Below are 25,624 nucleotides of genomic sequence, written 5' to 3' on the forward strand. Positions count from 1 at the left end.
GCATATAGATTAATGTTCAGGTGCACAATGTTTATAGATTTTACAGTAGCGTAGCCAGGATCGGCCAAAGGGGGAGGGAGGGGGGTATATTTACAACATGATGATAGAGCACAATGCAGGTGCCTGTGCGTGTGTGGTGCGCGAATGTAAGACTTGTCATTATAGGGACAGTGATACAAGTGCATTATGTTGATACTGCAGTACACTACAAAATCTTACATTGAATACAGAACAAGAACAATACGATCAAGGTCAACAGTTTTACAGCGAATGGTATGTTCAGTTTACAATCTGAAATCCAACTTTCGAAGCTTACTAGAAAATATATTCAAGAGATCTGTTGTTTCTACAATGATATCTCTGGATGTTTATTGTATTTATTGTTTATTGCAAGTTATTTATTTTTATTCTGAGATGTTATATTTTGTTATAACGAAAAACCTCTAGAGATTTTAATTTAAGAAAAACAATTCACAAAATGTGTTAAGAATGTATCTCACTGAAACTTCCTGAGTCCACGGTCGCGAGTTTGATCCTGGCTAAGTCCGGTGGTATTTGAAGGTGCTCAAATATATCAACCTCGTCTCAGTTGGAAAATAACTCTTGCGGAACAAACCTTCCGATGCTTCACCTTCTCCAAAAACAGCAAAAGTAGTTGGTGGGACGTAACGTCCGGTTTTCTTGATATTAAATGTTTGTTTTTCCAACCCTTGGCCCGTTTCCTACGGGGTAGAGTATGAGGTGAGGTGAATCTGTCGTGGCGGGTTTTTATGACTGGATGCCCTTCCTGCCGACAACCTCATCAGAGGAGTTAATGAGACAAAATGAATGCCGTGATATGTGACAGTAGAAAGGGAGAGACCGGGCGAGTTGGCCGTGCGGTTAGGGGCGCGCAGTTGTGAGCTTGCATCCGGGAGATAGTGGGTTCGAACCCCACTGTCGGCAGCCCTGAAGATGTTTTTCCGTGGTTTCCCATTTTTATACCAGGCAAATGCTGGGGCTGTACCTTAATTAAGGCCACGGGCGCTTCCTTCCCAATCCTAACCCTTTCGTATCCCATCGTCGCCATAAGACCTACCTGTGTCGGTGCGACGTAAAGCAAAGTAGTAAAAGGAATGGAGAGGGTGAAACCCTGTGCCGGCACATAGCCTACTTCTGTCGAATAGCAGCAAGGAGTCTGCTCATGGCTTAACGTCGTCATCCGACGGACGAATCACCATCAACGTCATATGCCCTCACTCCATATGAGCACTGCGGAGAGGTTTGGAATTTAATCCAGGTTTTTAGCACGCAATCTAGTGATTATAAATTGTATACCACCACCCCCACTACCCTGCCGGCCAACATTCTGATGGTGAAATTTTTTTTCGACCAACGGCTAACCACGGTGTCAACTTCCACGCCTTAACGATCGTGGCCACCAGGTGGGCTTTTCTTGACATCAAATGGCGTTACCTTTCTCACAGTTGTGATCTCAACCTGTCTTCCCAGATCAGTATCCAGTTCTCTAGAGTAAACTGGACGCCCATTCGAAAATCCTGGAGAATTTATGATATAAGTATATGCACAGTCATTTCATCCAATGAATCACACAATTAATTGTGATCCAGGTCGGCAAATTTAGGAGGAGATTTAATACTGGACATTTTTCGCCTAACGCTCTAGCAATAGAAAACTTGCATTTTTTCGCAGAGAATGCTTACGCTATTTTGATCGCGTTATGAGAAGATCTACGAAGAAAAGATTAGTCCATTCGCTTATTTTCTCGATCTTCCTGTATGATTGCGAAACCATAAAAGCTAAAGACAGGAACCGAATCAATACCTTTGAAATGTGGTGTTGGAGAAGGAAGTTGCAAATAACGTGGACAGCCAGGCGAACATATGATTCTATCATCCGGGAAACTGGAATACAAGAAAGTCTATGCCAAGCTGTGTACCAGAGAGTCCTGTAATTCTTTGGTCACATTATGAGAGAGAGGATAACAACCTGGAAAAAATAATTGTCCAAGGAAAAGTTTCTGGCATAAGGATACGAGGACGGGTCGCAAAAAGATGGGTTGATCAAGTAAGAGAGATTATGGGCTTACCATGGAGAATTACTGTCCGGGAAACGCAAGTTCGTACAGAATGGTATCAGCTTATAAAAGAAACAACAAAGTTTTCTTTTTTTCTTTTTTGCTAGTTGCTTTACGTCGCGGTGACACAGATAGGTCTTATGGCGACGTTGGGACAGGAAAGGCCTAGGAATGGGAAGGAAGCGTACGTGGCCTTAATTAAGGTACAGCCCCAGCATTTGCCTGGTGTGAAAATGGGAAACCACGGAAAACCATCTTCAGGGCTGCCGACAGTGGGGTTCGAACCCACTATCTCCCGGATGTGAACTCACAGCTGCGCGCTCCTAACCGCACGGCCAACTCGTCCGGTCAACAAAGTCCTTGGGTCACGATAGTTATGAGTGGAACGACTGGAGAGATGAGAAGATTGTGTCTTTGCTGGCGATACCTTTGTCTTCCGGTGTGGGATAGAATAAATGTGTTACTTGTATTGACTTGTCTCAGGCTCATTCTTGGCTTTGATAATATACAATTGACTGAGATATGAGCGATGATGCTAGTCATGTCATTCCTTATGTAGCCAGTTTCTGTTATGAATGGCGTGAAAAATTTCACTTGTAAGATCAGTTAGTGCGTTAATTTCAGTGGGCTTGGTAGAGTGATATGTAATAGCAACTTCTGGCTCTCTGAGAAAGCAGTGGGAAACTACCTCACTCCTCATTTCCCTAGTATATCTGTTCAGTGATGCCTAGGCCAACTATGGCAGGTAAGGGTGGAGATGTTGAGGATCAAACAAACCTTCGGGCTGAATCTACTCAGTACTTAATGTAGAACATGAGAGAATCTGAAGACCATTTCACACAGAGAGACCTAGCTATCACCACAAAAACCAAGTAACATGATAAACCCTTTACTTCGTGGGAGCCTTTATCAGCAAAGATCTACCAAATGTCCGCCTTCGTAGCGTAACGGTTAGTGTTATTAGCTGCCTTCCTCGGGGGCCCGGGTTCGATTCCCGGTACTGCCAAAAGTTGGAGAATGGCAGGAGGGCTGGTATGTGGTTGAAATGGTACATGCAGCTCACCTCCATTGGGGGTGTGCGTGAAAAGAGCTGAACCACCGAGGGATGCGAACACGAGTTTACTTCTTTCACCTACCAAATGCACATCTTTCTGTACAGATGATACAGAACCATAAGCTCTGGAATTTGCAGTCCACCCCAAACAGTAGCATAGCCAGCATCGGCGGATTGGGGGGGGGGGGGTTATAGTTACAAAATGATGATAGAACACAGGGAAGGTGCTTGTATATGCATTACTTGTCATTATAAGGACACTGATACAAGTGATATTCGAACTGCAGTACACTACAAAATCTTAGATTAAAATACAGAACAAGAACAATACAATTAAGTTCAATGAATGGTATGTTCTGCTTACAATCTAAAATTCAACTTTTGAAGCTTCCTAGAAAATAGACTCAACAGATCTGTTGGTTCTACAATTATATCTCTGAATGTTTATTGTTTATTGTCAGTTTCTGTTTATTTTATTTTTCTAAAATTTCCAGGGGGGGTGTGTTCTAACCACCAGTAGGCTTACCCCCCTCCCTCCTTGGCTATGCCCCTGACTGAAAATAAAATAGGAAAATGGAAAATGTGGGGATAAAGAAGAAGAGCCCATGGCACTGAGTTTGTCAAAGACGTTTCAGTACCTCCTTCCTAATTATTTCCATTGCTGAATGTAAAATTTGTCTTCCGAGTTCAGAATTTTTTCTTCCACATCACTGTCCCATATTTATATGGCACCAATGCAGACCTATGCTTATTAAGAGCTCCAGTTAAAATCCAGGTCACTTGGTTTTTGGAGTGGTAATAATGTTATTGCTTTTATGTTGCCTAAGTATTTTTATAGTTTTTTGGAGACGGCAAGGTGCCAGAAATTTTGTCCCAGAAGAGTTCTTAAATATGCTGGTAAATGTATCGACATGAGGCTGGTGTATTTTAGCACTTTCAAATTCCACCGAATTGAGTCTGGTTTGAACCTGCCATCTTGGGATCAGAAAGCCCTCTCCTATCTGAGCAGCTCAGCCCAGCATCTTCAAGTGACACTTCAGAGCCCTTTTCTATTACAAACTCAGTCTGTTTCTCAGAAGACACACTGCAGGCATTGTGGTGTCTCATGTGTTGACACTTCTGATTTGATCACACCTGGTCAGTCAATCTACAGTGTGTCTGGCAAATAGAGAGAGACTTCCCGTTCAAAGTTTAATGCAGTTTAGGGATGGGGGTTGAGGATGAATGATCTTCAAGACACTTTTACAGCTACAGGAAGTATAACAATTGTTTACCTACCTGCCTTGTGAGAAAACCACTTGAGAAGAAATAGTTACAAGTTTGTATGAAGATATACACTGACAGTACTCAATTTTGAGACTAAATCATATTTTTAAAATTTATGATTTGGAGGGAGGGGTAAAAATCTTGAATTTTAAAGTTATGTTATTAATAGTTGCCAACTTTATTTTTTGAATAATCTTAATACTTACTGTATGGGTGCCTAACTATCATGACTGAGTGTTGCTTGTTGCTGTTACAGGAACGATGTATAAGGGCTGGAACACTGACCGTGAACTATGAGAAAGTGGATGTTGACTACAGACTCAAGCACAATGACTTGCTGGCAAACATTGTGCACAGGTTAGTCGTCATACAATTTTTATATGTTCCACCAAGTTGTATCATTCTGCTGCTCTTTCTTTGGCAGCACATTTTGGACCCCGAGATGACAAATGGAAATCGGCTTTTGGAACAAGTCCAGAATACATGAACATTGATTTATCAATGTCTGTGTGATAAGTGACTGTGCAGTGTTGACATGAGCTAAGATGTTAAAAAAACATTAAGAATTTGTATCTGCAGGTATCTTGACACTATACAGAACAATGACAAAGGCTGTTAAGATGAGCCTTTTAGGGGGAGAACATTAAAATTATAAGATGTGAATTTTTAAAATCATATGATGTTTTTGAAAAAATAAAAATATTCTCACTTTTTGGGGAAAGATCGAAATAGATGCTAATATACTCTATGCAGGCTTGCTTCTTTTGTTCTTTATGGTGCATGTAGGTGGGTTGGATGGCTACAGTTAATTATTGGCCATGCGATTTGGGTCACGTAGCTGTGAGCTTACATTCAGGAGATGGTGAGTTTGATCCCCACTGTCAGCAGCCCTGAAGATGGTTTTCCCTGGTTTCCTTTTCACACCAGGCAAATGTTGGGGCTGTACCTTAATTAAGGCCATGGTTGCTTCCCTCCCAACCCAAGCCCTTTCCTATTCCATTATCACCATAAGACCTGTGTGTATCATTGTGACAAAAAAAAATATATGAAAAATAAATGTCTTTGCCTTTCTGGCTCATCTTGGCATGGCGCAGTCACAGTTTTCTGATGGCTGATGACAAAATCTGTTGCAATGTATTGGGGACTTGTACCAGATTTTTGTTTTTTGTTGTAATAATGACCCATAGGAATTGTGAATAATGCTGCTTTGGTTGAAAATAGAAAAACTGTTAATGCAGTAATTGATCACATGCAGCCATTATTATTGTATGAGGGTTGCTTCATAATGTTGAGTTTGAGTATGAGAAATTTCTCCCAGGAGTAGCTTGGAGCATTTCAAAAGATTTATAAGGAAGAAGGCATCTGATACTAGCTATACGTTATGTATATGACCTTTTAGTAGGACATGAGGGCAGCTGTATAGAAGAGCTTCTATGTTGTTGTATATTATATCAGATTATACTTTGCTTAGAACATTGAAATTATTTAAAATATTTTGTTGGAAAAGTAATTCAGCAGTGTTTAGGTTGACCCTCATTAAGAAAAGGAAGTTCATGGGCACTAAATAGGTCAAGGAAATTCTTCAACAGTCAAGCCATTCAAGTGAGAAGGTTATGAGCAATATAATGCAGCGGAGGAGAAACTGATAGTAAGCTATAGTAATATGGTGACAGTGCACTGGAATGTGTTAATTCACATTAACTTTCCATTGAATTGTTAAAGAATACTGCAATGTATTCAAAACATTAGCAGCCTTTACATTAGGTACATAAAACAACAACATGATCCAACCCAGAAAAAGAACTTAATGGAGCATGGAAGCTTCACATCTAAGATACTAGGAATATTTATTTCTTCATATTATAATTGTAAATATTTAAAATATTTATTATAAATTATGGTAACATTAATAACATCAGTTATAACTACATAGAACTTACCCTACTCAGTTTAGATCTAGAGATAGTACTATTCTGTTGAGCACACAATACCTTCAGAAGAATTATGTCTCAAGGAAGTGAACTGTCATGGAGGACTGGAAGGGTGAGCATCATTTCTTTAGATTTATGCTACTCACTGGTATAAACAAACTGTTATCCCCATCTGTTCGATGACAATGAAGACGAAAAGCCTGACATCCAACTAAACCACAAGCTAGATGATGAACTGTTAAAATGCAGGGGAAACCTCCTTGGATTACAGAAACAGGAAATTACTTCGGTGAGCAACACCACTAGGTGGATTAATTTAAATATATCTGTGTCACCTGCACCGAAGTTCAGTTGTTAGGTACATTTACTCTGCTCCTTTTTCTCCTGCATTCCTTACCCTGCTTGGAAGTTAGCTTTTTCAGTAGACCTACTGTTTGACCTTTCTCAAATGTACTGTTGAAGAATTCCTATTATGTACTTATTCAATGCCTCTGTTTGTCCTATATTGTCCTTTTGTGTGTATTCAGTGTGCCCAGTAAGTGATACCTGTTGTTGTTGTTGTTGTTGTTGTTGTTATTATTATTATTATTATTATTATTATTATTATTATTATTATTATTATTATTATTATTATTATTACGGTATTATTATTATTATTATTATTATTATTATTATCATCATCATCAAATTACCATAAAACCTTTGACATTTTTTGTTGCAAGTTATATTTTTTATAATTTTAAAAATAATTTGGGGTGAACTATTACTGAGATATTTATTTATTTATTTATCTATCTATCTATCTATCTATCTATCTATCTATCTATCTATCTATCTATCTATCTATTTATTTATTTATTTATTTATTTATTTATTTATTTATTTATTTATTTATTTATTTATTTATTTATTTATTTATTTATTTATTTATTTATTTGTTTGTTTGTTTATTTGTTTATTTATTTATTTATTTATTTATTTATTTATTTATTTATTTATTTATTTATTTATTTATTTATTTATTTATTTGGCATCAGGAAGGGCATCCGGCCATAAAATAGGGCCAAATCCGGATGTGCTACACAGACCACAACTGCGATCCCACAGGTGTGGGAAAAGCAGTAGTAGAAGAAGCAGATAATATTAAAAATAAATTCATTCTCTGCAACGTAGATTTTGTCTTCAGTATTTGCTTCACGTGAAAAAGAAAAAGTTAGTTTTCATAAATACTAAAATGATCCATAACACTAAAAAGTTTATTTATAGAAACATGTACATTTCCTACACTTGAAGGCTGAAATCACTAATAAAAGCTGCTAAATGTCAAATTGAAGTGCAAACTACTTCAGTGTTGTTCTCTTCCATATGGTCATACTTAGTCCAAAGATGCAATTTTAATATTAATAATATTAAAAAATAAATATGTTTTCTATTTTTGTAAGATAAAAAAAATGGGAGGACTCGTATCATGCTTTTGATGTAAATAATATGCCTGCTTATTCTGTGCAGTTATGCTGTATGAAAATGCCAAATAGCTTATCTCTAGGTCCAAAACCATGTATAATACTGCTTAAATGCTTGATAACCAAAAAGGCCAAAGTTTCTTGCTAGCTTTAGGCAAATATAAGCTGTTTATAGAAGTAATTTACTGGAAAATTGGATTTATATTTATGGTAATATAAATGCATTCATGTTACCAATTTTTTAGATTTTTTTTTTCTTGGCCTTCACCCATGATGTTACTAGTGTGAGCTTATATGGTTCTACTGTGTTTGTATTGTAGAAATATTTAAAGCAGCAGTGCCTAGCATTTGTAAATAACTATGTTTAAATGTGTGATTGTAACATGAAGCTCTTCTTTTATTTTTTAGGTTGATCTGTGACATTCCTGCTTTGAGAACTTTGTACTCTGTATACTACACAGACACACAATTCCTCCTTACTAACATGTCAAGCATGCTGTGTTAGCTAACCCTTTTATTCAGCATCTCTCCAGTTCTCTTTCTAGAGCATTATGCAGTGACTAATACTCTGTTTTTGTAGAAATATTTTATATTATGTAGTAATTTTTTGTGTAGGCCTATTGTACATAGAGGAAATTCATTCAACAGCTGCTTTTACAAACTGAAAATATTATTGCAGTATAGAGAAAATGAAAGAATATTATTTGCTGCCTTTAGTAGCATGCTACTTTCCAGCCAAGCTAAGTCATACTTTTAGGATTTTCTATAGTGTTAAATGACACAAAAGGGATATCATTAATAGGGCCTAAAGGTTTGTGACATTAAAAGTCATTAAATATGTTCTGTTCTGAATATCTCTATGGCACCTATTCAATCTAATAGCTGAAAACATTCAGAAGTTAATATAGCTGTGAAAATCCTTTGTCCATTAAAAATGTGTTTATAATGCAATAGGCATGAAATTTTAAGCAAAATGGAATGTCATAAATATTTTAACCCCAGTAGAACACTAAGGACAGATGATAAATATGGACATCGGTTTGTAATATTTCTTTCCTCATATTTATTATTACTGAATTTTGGTATTAGTGTCACATAGATTCTCTATTGAACATTCTAATCACTCTAACAAGGAAAGGTTGCATACCGGGGAATCACGGATCTTACGTAAATTTTGCAAGCGTGTTAAATGAGTCAAGAATAATACAGCAGCCAAAACATTTCTTTCAGAAATTAACTCATACGACCTACAGAAAGCGTTAAAGTTTGTGTGTTTGAATTAGCATGCTTGGCTACATAAGACTGTGCTGTGTGCTAGGTTCATTCATCGAGGGACAGCGCGACTAATCTTCTCTTGTATTCCATTAATAATTGCGTAGCACGTTGCGAAACTGATGTTGCAGCATGAAGAGAAATAATTTAATTCCTGCTTTGATTGTGGGTCAGTAAAGACAATAGAATAAGATTGTTATGGGGAAAATAAAGGTGCATCATTATAACGAGGAATGTTGCACACAAAAGCAAATTACACCTTACAGTTTGTGCAACAGTGATGCTCATGATAGAAATGTTGAAAGCACAAAGCAGTTCAACACCAGCCACATCTAATGAAGCAAGGATAATGGCATTTGGAACTTTTTAAGAGATTGCTGTCAAAACATTATTACACGTGATGCTCAAAGGCTCCCGTGTTTTGGGACAAGTACTGGCTTCAGTACCAGGCGTACAGCCACACGGGACAAAATCAAGGAGACAACAGATGGTGGTATGTCAGAGACTGAATTTTCAAGATGGTGTTTCTCCGTGCCAAAACGATATCAAGATTCAATAATCGAATAGTGTCAGATAATTACGTACAAAGCCTTTCCATACTCTAAACCCCGTATTCATCTAGTGGTTGACAGAGAACTGTTGCACCAGAAAGGATCATCATCAGCTATATCTTCATGTTGTATAGATTTATGTCCGGAAAAGGAATCCAGATGGACCGCAACTTTGCCGAACGGTATATTTTGCTTCAGTACACCATTAAACCATTTGTTTACTTGTATAGAACCAGTTTTTCCAGATTTCATGCAATCAACACAAATATTTTCGTGCAAAAAGATTTTTTTTTTTTTTTTTTTTAATACTATCTTACCAAACACACCTTTTGACTCTCTTAAAGTGATCCATAAACACGGTTTCAGGGACCGTAGGACTCTTATAACAGATTTAGCTTCTTCCACAAATATTTCTACTGTTGGTTTCTATTTCTTTGTTTTTTCTTTTCCATCGTTACAGCTATTATTTTCCATTACACAATACCACTGCACTTTTTTTTTTTTTTGCTAGGGGCTTTACGTCGCGCCGACACAGATAGGTCTTATGGCGACGATGGGATAGGAAAGGCCTAGGAGTTGGAAGGAAGCGGCCATGGCCTTAATTAAGGTACAGCCCCAGCATTTGCCTGGTGTGAAAATGGGAAACCACGGAAAACCATATTCAGGGCTGCCAATAGTGGGATTCGAACCTACTATCTCCCGGATGCAAGCTCACAGCCGCGCGCCTCTACGCGCACGGCCAACTCGCCCGGTACTGCACTTTTTGAAGTTACGTACCCATGTGTGGCATGCTTTAAACTCCGCGCATTATTGTTCATGAGCAACTTGCGTCTGGTGGTCACATCATGAATTATTTAATTATTTTGATGGTCAAAGTTATATTTCTTTTCTGCCAGTACATGTTATTGCCCTCAATTTGTCTCAGTACATTCCACTCTTCTTTACAAGTTTTTCCCACAAATATAAATCCTTTTGCTTTTGACATGATGGAACTTTTGTTTCTCTGTCGCCAGTGTTCAACAGCCTTCCTTTTATTGTCACCTAGATACCCACTCTGGCATTGCACGAGAGCCTTAAATTCAAGGCGATGGGTTACTTTTAAAGAATGCACCCTCACAGGAATCCTCGAACATACTGTACTTTGACCACAATGTTCCTGGGAAGAGACCAAAAGGAAGACCTTGTGATGTTTGGGTAAAACAGATATTGACGGACCTTGAAATTAGAGATGTGAAGTGGCGTCGCATATATGAGCAGCATTTGTGGATGGATAGGACAAACTGGAGGAGGCTCGTACTCAACCACACCCGGCTTGCTGGAGTGAAGAAATGATGATGATGATGATGATGATGATGATTATTATTATTATTATTATTATTATTATTATTATTATTATTATTATTATGTTACTTTTAACTGAGGACTTATAAGATTTCCTTGTACATGACATTAGTCGATTTTCCTCCAGTAATAAACGCAAAAAGATTTTGTTTTGATGACACACGAAAGAGACACACAAAGCTGTGCATGAGAAAAACATTCTCCACTGAGCTCAACTCCAACCTCTCTAAGTGTCTGACACTGTGCTCTGTTCATTGTCATGCCAACGCAGACCCTTGCCGGGGACTGGACTTGTTTGAAATCAAAAGGCAAATCTGAAGGAATTATGGAGACTGTTGGCATTAAGACTGCTTTTCCTTTGCCACAGGCAGTTAAATTAGTAACTTTAGCTAAACAGTTTTTCAGAATGTTCACTACCAATCATTTCCCTTGTGTAACTTTGACAGGTGTAGATTATCTAATAATAAAAAGAATTATTATTATTAACTTTATTGGCCACATTGGACCACTTGAGTCTTCCATATACACTTCTTCTTTGAAGGTTGTACTGTTTGATTCTTCTTATCTGCCCAGTACTTCTTCATTAATTCTGATCGTGGTGTTCTTAATTCATCTGAAATCTCTACAGGTCTTTTGTGCATCATTTCAGTTGGAAATTTGTGATTCTTAAGAAGGGTGGCAAATTTTATTCTTGTTCTCTGCATCTGTAATTTCGAGTCCAACTGTTTTGAGATCTTGTTGAATATCTTTGATCCAATGTCCTTCTGTCTTCTTTCCCAGATTTCTCATCATTAATTGTCGTAAAATACTGTTTTCTGGTAATTGTAAGATGTGAAAGAAATAAGAGATTCTTCTCTTCTTCATCGTGCTGGTAACTGGGTCAATCTTTCACTAGACAGTTTTGTTGGGGAGGATTCTCCAGACTCCTTCAACCTGATACTTTTTATTTATGCAAGTTCTAATAATTCTTCTTTCAGTTTTGAAGATCTGATCAGTTCTTCTTTCATTTTTAATTTGGAACAAGGTTTTGCAAGCGTAATTGGCTTCGGGCAAAGTTACAGTTTTGTAGCATTGGATCTTAGTGTCTATTGAAAAGCATTACATAATAATATCATAAGCACCTCCCTACTTTCAAAGTATGGTGGCAAGCTGGAAGGATGTAAAGAATTTAGAAATTCTGTAGGGTAATGAACAGCTTCTTCACTATCGACTGCTGTGTATACTGAGTGATATACTTCAATGTGGGTATTGAATTTGAAGAAAGATGACTCTCTGTTTTTCTTTGTGAAGTCATTATTTCTCTGTCCTGTGACATTCAAGAATCCCTTTGTTAGTCAGTTTCATTGTTACGTGATAAACACACTTTTTCCAGTGCAATGTACAGTACTACAACCTATAATCACTTGCTGTCTTGGCAGGATGGGTTGTCATAGATTTTATATAGATAACAAAAAATCACTGAAAAACTATTAATTATTGTATCGTACCATGTTCAGCAAATGCTGGCCAAAGTCATTGATCGCTTGTATGCTGGCTCTTCGGTCGCTCTGCAGCTGGTCATTTACATTTTCATATTTCAGAACGGAGATCACGCGAAAAAATGAAAACAATATCTCTGAAAGTATAGATGAAAATAACATTCTGTAAGTAACATTTTATTCTACATCACTTACTTGAGGGGAATGAACAGTTTATTCTGATATGGATTAACCTAAAAAGTTGTCTTTAAATTTGTCACAGATAGGTCTTATGGCTACGATAGGATAGAAAAGGGCTAGGAAGGGGAAGGAATTGGCTGTGGCCTTAATTAAGGTACAGTCCCAGCTGATGTTTTTTATGCAAATTGTAACATAAAAACACTTATAGTGGGCTGTGTGTTAAAGATAGATATACGCTGCTGCAAAGTTTTTTTTGTAGAACTTCTTATGCTGAACAATTCTTGCTCACATAGTATTGATGTACAGTATCTTTAACAGTTTAGCCAGCATAAGCAAAAAAGGCACATTGACAGCTATTTTTTCTTGGACTTGCTTCACTGAAATCATTACTGCTTGGCTTCTGTAGGTCATAGGTGAATGTTTCTACACAGAAACCTTTCTCAAGAAATGCTTAATTGGTGAAAACCACATCAAAATTCATCCAGTGGTTCTTGAGATTAGCCCTCACAGTAAGACAGGTTGAGGACGTTATTTTATACCAAGTAGAGATATCTATAAGTTTGTCTTTAGTATTCCCTGGGGCCGATGACCTTCGATGTTAGGCCCCTTTAAACAACAAGCATCATTAGTATTCCCTGGTTGGCTATCACCTTCTACCAAATATTCGTCATCGGAATCATTTACTTCAGGATCACGTGGCACGTCATTTGAGGTAAAAGTGAGACAAGACATGCTGTCTATGTAAATAGTATCATTTTCAAGGCAGCTTCTGATGACATCTGTAACTATCAGTACGTGAAAAGTTAAACACAAGCTTTGAAACAGATGCAAACCAACAACTGACTACAAAAGTATGACTGGCCTCTTAGAGAGTAACGCCCTCTCTCAGGCCAAGGAGATTTGGAGCGGTGAAGGTGATTATGGAGAAGGTGGGAGGGTTGGCGGCCGGGGCCTATACTGAGAACCGTCTCGGTAGGAGATTTGAAAACCATGGTAAACCATTCTCAGGACAGCAGACGGTGGGGATCATCCCCTCTCTTTCTCCTGAATCCAGAGGTGTAGAGCCGTGGCCACCCCTCTGCTGGGTTGGTCGGTTGGAATGCAGAGCTTTCGGACCACGGACCAGCCGTGGCCATTTGTGGGCCGAAACCTACTCTGCATCCACCAACCTGCAAACCAATCAATATACCATCAGTAGCGTCCAGCACATCATGTTCTTGAGGCTTAATATTACAATTAAAATTAATAAAATTATGTAATGGTTCCACCTTTTCAATACATGTAAACTTAGTAATGTAAGGTTACATCACTAGTTGATCACAAACGGTACCGGTTTCGACCCCGAATTCCGGGTCATCATCAGCCGATCACTTAAAAACAGAATCAAGATATAGTTTTTTTGCCATATCTTCTACAATACTGGTTATTATTATTATTATTCTTGTTTATTCTCGTTTATTGCCATTATACAACCAATCACTTGTTCCATACAGTGACTATAAGCATGTCAACATGGTCTCTAATCTACTGTTGGACGGTGCAAGTTGTGGGTAGGGCAACAAACTTTATTATACTAGGATAATACTAGTTTAATATAGTTCGTTAGGATAGGGTATAGAATAGCGGTTTCTCGACAAGTGAAGCCAGCACACGGCACAGTCCTGCATAGCCAAGAGTGCTAATCCAAACATACAAAATTTTAACGCTTTCTGTAGGTCACACGAGTTCATTTTCTAAATAAATATTTTGGCCGTTGTATTATTCTTGGCTCATTTAATGTTATAGCAAAATTTACATAAGATCGGCGATTCCCCAGTACGCTATCTTCCCTTGTAAGTAGTATCATTTCTCCTTAAGTCTTCTATACTACTTCAAGAACATGAGGAAAATATGACAAAGAGGTTTACCAAACCCAAGAATTCGAGAAGGATCCAGGAATAAGGGAAATGAATCTCTGTTCTTGAAGTTATCGATCAAGTAAAGTTCCATAATTTGACTGAACAGGGCCCAAAATAAAGACTGACCATCTCCTAGCAATATCTTTCCTCACAGTTATGATTGTTGATGTTCAGGATCAACCTGTGTACAGTTTCTCTAAAGAACCCTAAATATTCTTTAAATCCGCTTGTGTAAATACTGCAAAAGATTGCTTATTGTGTAAGTCCTTTAACCCACTCCTTCTCCTTTATGTGTTGTGAGATAACAGTTCCCTTAGAGATGAGGGAATATATTAAGGATATTTGAAATACATGGGCAACTTGTCCTCCCATATATTATATGGATTAATGTTTTACAATCTGTGCAGACAGGAATTTTTGGTTGAGACTGAAAACAAATTTCTTCACCTTATGTAATTATTTATGGGGTCTCTGGGCCCACCCTTACTCCTTTTGGGTTTTGGCCAGAGGTTTAAGATGGATACCTTTCTTGACATCATATGATTTATGTGCTTAAAATTTTGCTCCAGGATCAACCAGGATTTGAATCTTGGGCATCTAGATGGAAAGCCAGCAGCTAAGCTATTGCTAGTCGTGCCCCCGTTGCCATTGCTGAGACTGAAAATATTTTGTGATTTTATTAGCCCATGATCATAAACTGAATCATTATTATTTGATATCAGTCCAAATGTAAAGAGCCACTTAGCTTGATTGGTTGCTTACAAACACACATATTGGTTCATATGTACTGTATGTTGGAAATAGCACACATTCATTTTAGCATTCATTTATTTTCCAGATAATAAAGTTAATACTAGAGTCAGTTCACCGTCTTTGCTAGTCATGTCCTTATTTTTCGTGCTTATTTTCCTTTGGGTTTATCATCTCAAGATTTTTTTGTAAGTAGGTAGAGCTATCGTCGATCTTCATTTATCGTAGTTCTCTCTCTCAGTCAAAAGTAGTGTGCCATCTGTGGTATATATCTCTTGTAAGAAACATTTCACCAGTCCTGCTACTTCCCTCATTATCTACCATTTTCACCTGTTTGCCTTTGCCTGCTTTATTTCAGTGTCAGTATCAAAAGTTTGAGATTGTATTGCATGTCAATGTGTCAGATGCCTTAGCCATTGACTTCAGAGTTCAAAAGTATTTCAAAAATAAAATTTTAATCAAGTAAGTTATTTCTAACTGTGTATAAAATGCTGCATCCTTCATTACTCAAACTTAAACAGATACAGTGTGATCTGCCTGAGATTTTCACCTCAGATATCTTCTGACTAGTTGAAATGGTGACAAACGGACCTAGGTGAATGACAAGTAAAAGCCCACAAAAGAGCATGCATTGTGTGTCTGAGAAAGAAACACCAGTGTATCCTTTTTAAAATGAAACACTATCCATTTCTGCTACATACAGCATTAGTCTTAGACAACTACAGTCAGTGATACAATTATTTCCACAGTCAGATACATGATGCTGGTGAAAAGGAACATTGAAGTGTGCAGGTTTCCAATCAAAAAGACAAGGGTTATGTCCCATACCTCATGTTGATGTCAGCAGTAAGGGCGCACACAAACAACGTATGACACATCATCCTACATTTGAAAACTTGCACACTTCAGTATACTTTTTACCAGTGCTGCAAAGATGGTTTTCCATGGTTTTTCCACTTTCAACAAGGTAAATGCTGTACCTTAAGGCCACAGCCGCTTCCTTCCCACTCCTAGCCCTTTCCTGTCTTATTGCCGCCATAAGACCTATCTGTGTCGGTGCAACATAAAGGCAATTAAAAATTTTAAAAAGTACTGCATGTCTGACTGTGGAAATAATTGGATCCCTGAATATGGCTGTCTATGAAGTATATGCGACAGAAATGGGTACGTGGAAGGTCATTTGGTATAAATACGATCGATTGCATAACGCTACTGCCACCTGGTGATTGATCATTGGAACTACTGATCTGCTGTTGAGAGTAGAGAGTAGTGTTGTATCTGTCCTTGTAGGCGTGCGAGTGCCATTCATGAGCGTCGTGAAATTGCACAAAAAATCAACCCATTACTGGGAAGGTTATGGTATGACCCTTTTCCATGCTTGTTTCTCGTACACACACACATAGTGAAACAGTGTTGGGAGATTGGGTTAGTGCTTATTGTGAAAGCTATTGTGGCCTTTTACACATAACAGGAACCCTTAGTGAAACATTTGCCTTGAAAAAGCACCAGAAAGAGGGCTCCCCCTGTTGTGCTTCAAGAGATTTGCTGATTGGCATGCAAAGAAATTCCACCAACCCAATATGATAAGGCTGAAAAAGGTCAAGATGAATGCAAGATGCTTCCACTTATCTATCGGACAGTCATTCTACAATTATATGAATCAGACTCGGTGCGGATCCATATGGACAAGGCCTCAAGTCATACCCATGTTTATCAGGAGATGGAAAGGGAATGAGGAATTCATGTAATTCTGTTTCAAATCACAAGTCATTCTTGGAGCTCAGATACCAGTCCAATTGTTATGGATGTTTGGAAAGTCATCTCCAACATTACTGTCTGTGCACCCTGCATGGTCTATAGAAACCTTGCTGGCAGGAATGGAACTGAATTCCCATGTCTGTGCTTCACTGGAGTTTGCTTTAATGGAAACTTCAATGTCAGGTGACAGTCCACAGGGCTGGATGTCCAATAGAATGTGACCAGTGGTGGCAGCGGTGAGATATATTGTAAAGTGAGTATCTATGAAAATTGGTCAGATATAAAGTGAATGGCCTTCTGTGTTTTTTAAAAAGGCCAACTTTTTATCATTGCTTCAGCGCTTACTAAAATACGGGACATATATTGCACATTCTTCAATCTGCCCCTTATTCACCAAGTGCAAACTGCATATCATTTTTCGAGTCAGAAGATATTTGAGGTGAAAATCTTAGGTGGGCCATTGTGTATAGGAGGAGTGTGTTTTGTACAACAAGATAAGAATAAATTTAGCACAGAACTGCTGGGTGTAATCAGTGAGGCTAGCTGTCATCATATATTGTTTTACATTACAAAAGTATATATATATTTTTGCTCAAGTTGATGCATTTATGCAGAACTTTAAAAATAACTTTGAGAAGATTGTAGATTTTTTGTATCCTAGTTAGAACTAGAACTGAAACATGCTTATGTCCCATGCAGCTGAGAAGGTATTTCATCTGATGTTTAAGAAGAAATTTCTGTTGAATAAAAGGTCTGGTAGACTTTCACTTAACCTAGTTTTGTACTTATTAAAAAATTCACTTAAAATTTTATTGAATTTTACTCAGAGAGATCAGTCAGTTCAACCCTATTTCTAAAAATCCTTACTCTGCATATCATTCTGTTGCTATATATTTCCTCTTCTTCAGGCTTCCATTTTCATTTCTCTTACTGGCTTCTCAATCAGGTGGCCACAGTTTGAATTCCAGCCTAGGCATGTAGGATTTATGAAATAAAAATCATGTCTCTATGGTTCAGATCCACATATAGCTGGAGTTCCTGTGGTTACGATCATATCAACAGTCATATTAAACTGCAAACTTGCTTTTTCCTACTCTCCAAAAAGTGATGAGCTAGCCTCAGACCTATGGAAGTAAAAAATTCTACTTTGATTTGACAGACCGGGGAGAAATTCAATTGAAAACTAATTTATAGCTATTTATACCAGGCGGCTTGCAAGTGCCGTACTTTCTACTTATAAATGTGCCGCATGCAGAAATTATGAATGGGATGTTTACGAACTGATTTTCACAGGGGCTCTACTACCAGCAGGCAGGTTACGTCAGAATGTAAAGAGATAACAACCGGATGGTCGCTCACAGCATGTACCTCAGTGCTACCCGTCTAATGCAACACCTTGCATTAGTAAATCTCATATTCGACCACATAGTTCTAGGCTGGTGTATGGTACAGCAGCACTACATTTGCATACCATATCGGCAATGGCCAGTGTGTTCAGCAACAACGACGAATGTACAGACATCATTTTAATCTGTGGAGAATCTGGTTGGAAGGCAGCCAAAGCTCACATATGGTGTGCATAGTAGTTTGCGTCTGCGTTCTATACACGTATTTCGCTGAACGATATTAGTTTTTGTTTCATACAAGCAACTCTTTTATAGAGTGGAATGTCTGCTCATGTATACATTATTAAACTTTTTTTGCTGCATCTGTGGCGTATTTACAAATGACCCTATTATGGAACGTTTGCAGTAAAATGACTGCTATTTGTTTCACAACATCCAAAATACAGCACGTTGTAGTGCTCCTTCGAAAACAAGTGATTAGGCACCCCATGCATCACTGTAGCATGTGGGATATTTGTAAGTATAAAGTATGGTGCTCACAAACTGCCTGATAAATATGAATAGCAATGGTCCTAGTAAAAAGAGGTGATATCTCACCAGAAACAACCCATATGCAGCATTTTACAGATATAATTAATGGATCATGTAAATTTAAGGATTTCAAAAGTTTCTCTATTTCTCATATCCCAATAATTAATACAGTAGAGGATTTTCCCATTATAAAATGATAATGGAGTTCAGGATGAAATATAATAATAATTGAACTGATAAACCTCTTTGATAACTGTTAATCAACAAGAACATTGTCTAACTTGTGGATACTTTTACTACTGCAGAAGTATAAACTGATGAGCAATTGCATTAGAGATATCTGGCTAGTAGCAAGTAGCTAATGATGGCAGTGAAGAGGCATGCCACAGATGCCACAAGACATCACAAGTGTTGGGGAGCCATGACAGCTACACACCTTCCATTGGTGGGATCAGTGCCTAGGGTTCTCACATCCCAGGTTGGGTGGCAAGCGTCCCTATGTCCTTGGAGTGTTCATGGAAATGCTTTCAGTTTGAGAGTGACTGGCCAGATCTGTTGTCTTACTGTAGGTACAGGTCCCCTGCAGAGTGCTGGAGGCATATAAAGGGTGGATGTGATCTAACAGCTGGTTCCTCTATCGTTCGCTGGTGAGGGATGTTGGCAGATATACAAGGGGTCCTATTTCATCCCTAGTAAACAGTCCCCATACATGTATACCACCACCGGCTTGAACTGTACTCTGCTGACAAGGGAAATCCATTGCTTGATGTGCATGGCCCCTACCATCTGCATGTACAAACTGGTACCGCGACTCATCTGTCCAGGCAACTGGTGGTGTTCCTTTGCCCATGACAATCTTTATGCCTTGTTGTGTGCAGTGAATGGGAGTACCCTAGCAAGACTGTGACTTCTGTACCACATTATAAGGATATGGTTCTGAATGGTATGGCTGCTCACACTACATTATTGTTCAAGTTGAATTCACAACTAATCTGCTCCACTGTCTTCTCGTACTGTCCAAGCTAGCCGACGTCTGCCCCTGTCATCAACACATTGTTGACCCTGGTGGTGGTGGATTTGCCCGAATTCGTGTACTGTCCGTACACTTTTGACATGGTGGCAAGACTTTGGAGATAGAATGGCTCATACATCTGGTATTGACAATGTGCTTGTGAACTTGTGTCCTACCCGTCCTGGGCTCAGCTGTTACTCACACGGCCAGTACAAGCTCTTGTGTACCAAGCCACACCATTACAATTGCCAAGCAGACCACAGCGTCATTTTGCCAAAACCATAAGCTACGAAATTCAAGTGCTCATCAGTATATATCAAAGTGAGAAAAATAGGAAGAGCTTACGAAATGCACAAAGGATAAACACAACAATAGATCTGTATGGGCAGAGCAAAAGATAGAAAGGAAAGGCAATTAATAAACATACATACATTAAACAAAAATGACAAACTTCAAATCGTCGCACACTGCTGTCTTCATAGGGAGATGGTGGGTTCGAATTCCACCCTCAGCAGTCCTGAAGATGGTTTTCCGTAGATGATCTCTATTCTCATCATCCCAAGTTATTTTAGGTCTATTCCTTCTCTATTCTACATCTCATGCATAGGAACTGTATTAAAAAAATTCAAGGACTTATTTATGAAAACAGCAGTATATGAAGGTATGCAGTGAGTCTTTGTTTACACAGAAAGTATATTTGTACTTGTTTCCCCTATCTACTGGTCACTCTGGCCTCTTGTTATATCTATTCCTACTTCTACCATCCTTGTATTCCTGTAGACTACTGCTGAATTGTTTGTCCTTGCAGTTTTGTTGTAGAGCAGCTCTTCCATCTTAATTTGTGTGTTGTCACTGTATAATAGTATATTAAAAGAGCAGACCAAACTTTATATTTGAATATTTAAAAAACACTTGGTATAAATCTCTATCAATGTCCCTGGTTTTAACAATGGCAGACAAACATTGGCATACATTTCAGAAAATTTTAAATAATTCTGTGATCCTATAACATTTTAATTCTTTACACTTATGGATATAATAACAATTATAAATAATTTTCAGATCACAAAAAATCCTGTATGAATGTTGTGTCGATTGCATTGAAAAAACGTGCACATTTTAGGTTTGAATATAGCATAATAAACCACAACTTTTATGCACATGCATTTCTACCACTTCTGTTAGCTCCTCCATGAGTGTGGTAGAATTTGGTCTCTGTATCCCAGGTACGTGTGTTCAAACCCTGCAGATGTTGGTTTTTGAAAGACAGAATAAATCTGCTTGGTACTCCATGTCCTACGATGTCGGCATGTAAAAGACCTCTGGTGACTAACTGATGTTTACCAACAAAATGAATTTAAACTTAGTTGTAGGTTACCCAACTGAGTTATGTTTCTCTGCCAACTGGTAGAGTAAAACATAATGTCAAAATTGAGTCACAGGCAACCTAAATGGCATCACATGAAAATGCTGGCACATTGTAGCTGAGGCCATATGTTGACAATGATGATTATTATCATCATCACCACTGCTCATCTGTCATGGAGAAAGCCATAGAAATCCTGGAAGTCACTATTACCATCATCATCATCATCATCATCATAATACCTATCATTTACCACTTCTCTCCCACATATGGAGCAACAGCCCCAAAAGGCCTTGGCCTACCAAGCGACCACTGCTCAGCCTGAAGGCCTGCAGATTATGAGGTGTCGTGCTCAGCATGAAGAATCCTCTTGGCCCAACAGAGAAATGATGATGATGATGGTTTAATGTCCCTTCAATTCCTATAGATAGAGCCATGCATGGACGTGGATATCTGCAAAGTTAGTGTGTTGGCAGAAGCAAACTGTATGGCAGTGCGGATAATTTCTAAATAATGACATTCTTTGATTTTCACTGAGGCATATGTTTGTGGTTAGGCAGACCTTGGTACGGGAGAATGGAGATCATGAAGCTGTAAATCTGATCTAAGCCTAACTGGCTCCTGCCTGCAATTAATGGAAGGAAGAAAGGAAGGAAGGAACGTTCCAGAAGAGAACTGCTCGATATGTCGGTAGTTGTCGGTATAGGAAATCCCTCATAAACCTGTGACTGTAGGAGGGTTGGTGCCAGGTATTAGGCCTATGCTATTATGTTAACAGATCTATCTGTTTCAATATCTTCGGTGTAATATAGTTAAATAGTTACAATATCTGCAGATAACCATTCATGGATGTGGAGTGGATGCGGATAATATTTTGTATATTCCCGCAAGGCTGTAGCTATAGATTCTAGAAATGTTGAGCAACTATTACTATATATTTCAACAAGAACATCACTGACATATAAATACGAGGCGTCTTTTTTTAAGTAAGGGCCATTTGACAATAACTTCACAACAAAAACCGATTTTCAAACACCGCATTTATTTGCAGATTCTACATACTCTACTCTATTTTTTAACATAGCCACCAAGTTTGTTTAAACACTTATCATACCTTACAACTAAGTTTTGAATACACTCTTCACAGAAATTTCCCGCCTGCTCCAGTAACTAAGAGTTCTTGATCTTGCACTGGGACAGAGTCTGTTTGGCCTTCACCTTTACAGGCGAATGTGTGTGTCTCCATTCCATGCTCTATTGCTTCGATTCGGGCGTGATGTGCGAAACCCATGTTTCATCTCCCGTTATGATCTGACTCAACATTTCGTCACCTTCTTTGGCATAACGAGTTAAAAACCCCATTGAACACTTGAATCTGTACAAAAACAAAAGATTTTACAATTAAAAACCCCTGACCCAGCCGGGAATCGAACTTGGGGCCGCCGGGTGACAGGCGGACGCATTGCCCCCTACACCACGGGGCTGGACTTTAAAAATAGTCACTTAAAAAATTAACAAATGGAACAAAGTGGTTGCTGATTTTAGCTTGACTACAGTAATTTCTACAAAGGCCTGTACATAGAACACAATCAAATTTCAATATCATGATGGGATAGCAGGTAAAGAGATGGTTTACAAATAATGTATGACATGTATCTGAAAATTGATACCTTGTCACTTGGCAAAAATTAGTTACATTGTCAGATAGAACATAGTTTGAATACCTGCAATATTTATTTCTGATTTACCATCAGTTATTACTTATGGCCCAAGTGCTACAAGTAGAATATGCAGTAGTCTAAAATATTGTTTGGATTTGATTTCTGATTCTTCTTATTTTGTCTCATCCTATTCACTTATTAATTTTTTAATTCTTTATTTCAATGTTTTGGAGATGCAGTGAGACCTTAGTGTTTTCTTAGTGTGTGCTAATGTCTGTTAGTTACCCTATTTTAAAAACAAAAAGCAAATTGGAATGTGATAATTTCATTTTAGGTGATCTTTATATGAGAAAGAGAACTTTGGAGTGGGTGTGTTGACCATCCATTGTTGCTTTGTTTCAGGCATGAGGTCCCTGTCACCTCCGACCCTATCACCATAGTTCACATGGATGAGGATGTAGTGGTGGTTAACAAACCCGCCTCCATCCCCGTAAGTGGCAACAAGACTGCCTCTCTGTATCTGCCTTTCTAATCTCTTCTCTTACCCACGTAACTCTGCACCCACACAGCGTCAAAGAAAATGTAGCATCATGGAACCATCCTTCCCTTGATAGATAACCTTTAAGAACCTCTTCTCTCAACTGGTTGGAATCAACTCTTTATTGAAATTTGATATGTTTTAATAATTCTTGTATGTACCCTTGTATGTATTTGTTTTATTGTGGATATTTTAAATGCTTGCCTACATCATCAAGTGGAGTACTTCGTGGGAAAGAACAAGACAGAGGCATTTTCTACATTTGCTTGGACTGAAATCACAGGTATTGAACAAACGACCAATTGAAAAAATCAAGTTGAAATCAGTTTGCAAAATACTTAATGATTCATTTCTGTAATTTTCTGAATAATGGATTTAAGAAGAGTAAATTTTATAAGGATGCTATTGTAAACAATATTTATTTAATTTTAATGAAATGGTATACTTTAAAGTATTGTGAATACTCCCTGAAAACCTATTAAATAGAAATGGGGCATTCATTCTCTAGTCATATCAAATTATGCCCTTAAAACAGTGTGGATGTAAATAATTAGAAAGTGTTTTCAATTTAATGTCATAATTACAAGGGATGAAGATGTTAATATAACATAAAGCAGTATGTTGGATAGAACACGAGTTGCTAACATATTAGCAAAGCTTGATTGTTGGAAGTGGCAGTTGAAGAAATATAAGTTTATGTGAAGATCAGAATGTTAATTCATTTTTAGGTACAGGTAAAATGGTTGAGAATTTTATTAGTAAAGATATAAAATGAGATTTTCATAAATGCAGTGTAAATGAAGAATATGTACTAGAGTCCTGAAATAGCTCCACATTAATATGAAGCATTGATTCCATTAATTAGTTTATTCATTTGATGAATATACATATATACATCTTTATTATACAGTAACTTTCAGTATTCAGTCTACAAGCTCCTGTGAATTAACTAAAGTGCCTCCACAAGCCTCTATTTGCAATTAGATCTATGGCCTACTTTAGTTCCAAACATCTTATGATTGAATCATGTAAAACTAAATCTAACCATCATTGCCTTGATCTCCCTCTACTTCTCTTACCCTTCATTGCAGAATCCATTATTCTCCTAGGTAACCTGTCCTTTCATTGTCTTACATGATCCCTCCACAGAAGCCAATTTATACATACAGCTTCATCCAACAAGCTTATTTCTAACATGGGCCTGCAGAGTAGAAGAGGGGGTGGTATACAATATCTAACCCCTAGATTGCGTACCAAGAGCCTGGGTTCTATTCAAAACCTCTCTGCAGTGTTCATATACAGTGAAAGCATATGACACTGTTGATGGTGATTTGTCCATCAGATGGGGATATTAAAGCCTTGAGCAGACCCCTTGGTGTAAATCGTCAGGAGTAGGCTATGTGCCAACACGAGGTTTAACTTTCTCCCTACCTCATCATCAACACCACACAAACCCAGATGCACTGGTCACCCATGGCTACTAACACTAGAAAGACCTACACCAGTCCTCTCTGGAAGCCACACAATATCAATTAATCACTTAAACAATTGTCCCCACCTGTTTGTACCACAATTGTTCTTGCTACTTGCACGTCTGTCAAGTCTAACTAATGAATAAGATATCCTGAATCCATCCAGCTTTCACTCCTATTTAGCAAAGTCAGTCTGAAAGCAAATAAATGTAAAGATAAGTCTTGTCTAAGAATTCACTTCCTTCTTCCAAAATTCCATTGGTCACAGATGATAGTTCACTGCATTAGCTTTGTTACACCTACACCAGTCCTTGATTCACTTTCACTTAGTATGCTACCATCCTGGCAGAGTATGTATCCTAAGTACTTGAAATGATCCACCCATTCCAGTTTTGTTTTTCCTACCTGGCATTCAATACTGTTAGGTTTTTTCTCTGTTGACATCACTTTAATAGTCTTTGAAATGCTGATTTTCATATTGTAGAACTGTATTTTCCAGTCTTCCTGTGCAAACTGTGCCCAATATTCTCACGGGTCCACTCTCTATGAAGGTTAGAAATAGACGCAGTTTCCAGTGGCGTGCGGTGAAAATATTCATTACCGCAGCTGCAAAAAAGTTTTTTAAATATAAACAATCATAGCCCCACTGCACTCTTTAAAGTCAACATTACCATTTTAA

General features: G+C 38.0%; 1 protein-coding gene across 1 annotated transcript in view; it reads left to right on the forward strand.

Moving 5' to 3' along the window:
• The window catches only part of LOC136877786 (pseudouridylate synthase RPUSD2), a 546,352-nt gene that overhangs the window by 479,738 nt on the left and 40,990 nt on the right, over positions 1–25,624 (forward strand). The window contains exons 6-7 of the mRNA XM_067151993.2: positions 4,654–4,754; positions 23,338–23,425. Of these exons, the coding sequence (XP_067008094.2) occupies positions 4,654–4,754; positions 23,338–23,425 (189 nt within the window). The remainder of the gene's footprint in view (positions 1–4,653; positions 4,755–23,337; positions 23,426–25,624) is intronic.

Source organism: Anabrus simplex, chromosome 7 (assembly GCF_040414725.1).
Source record: "Anabrus simplex isolate iqAnaSimp1 chromosome 7, ASM4041472v1, whole genome shotgun sequence".
In the NCBI taxonomy this organism is placed as follows: Eukaryota; Metazoa; Arthropoda; class Insecta; order Orthoptera; family Tettigoniidae; genus Anabrus; species Anabrus simplex.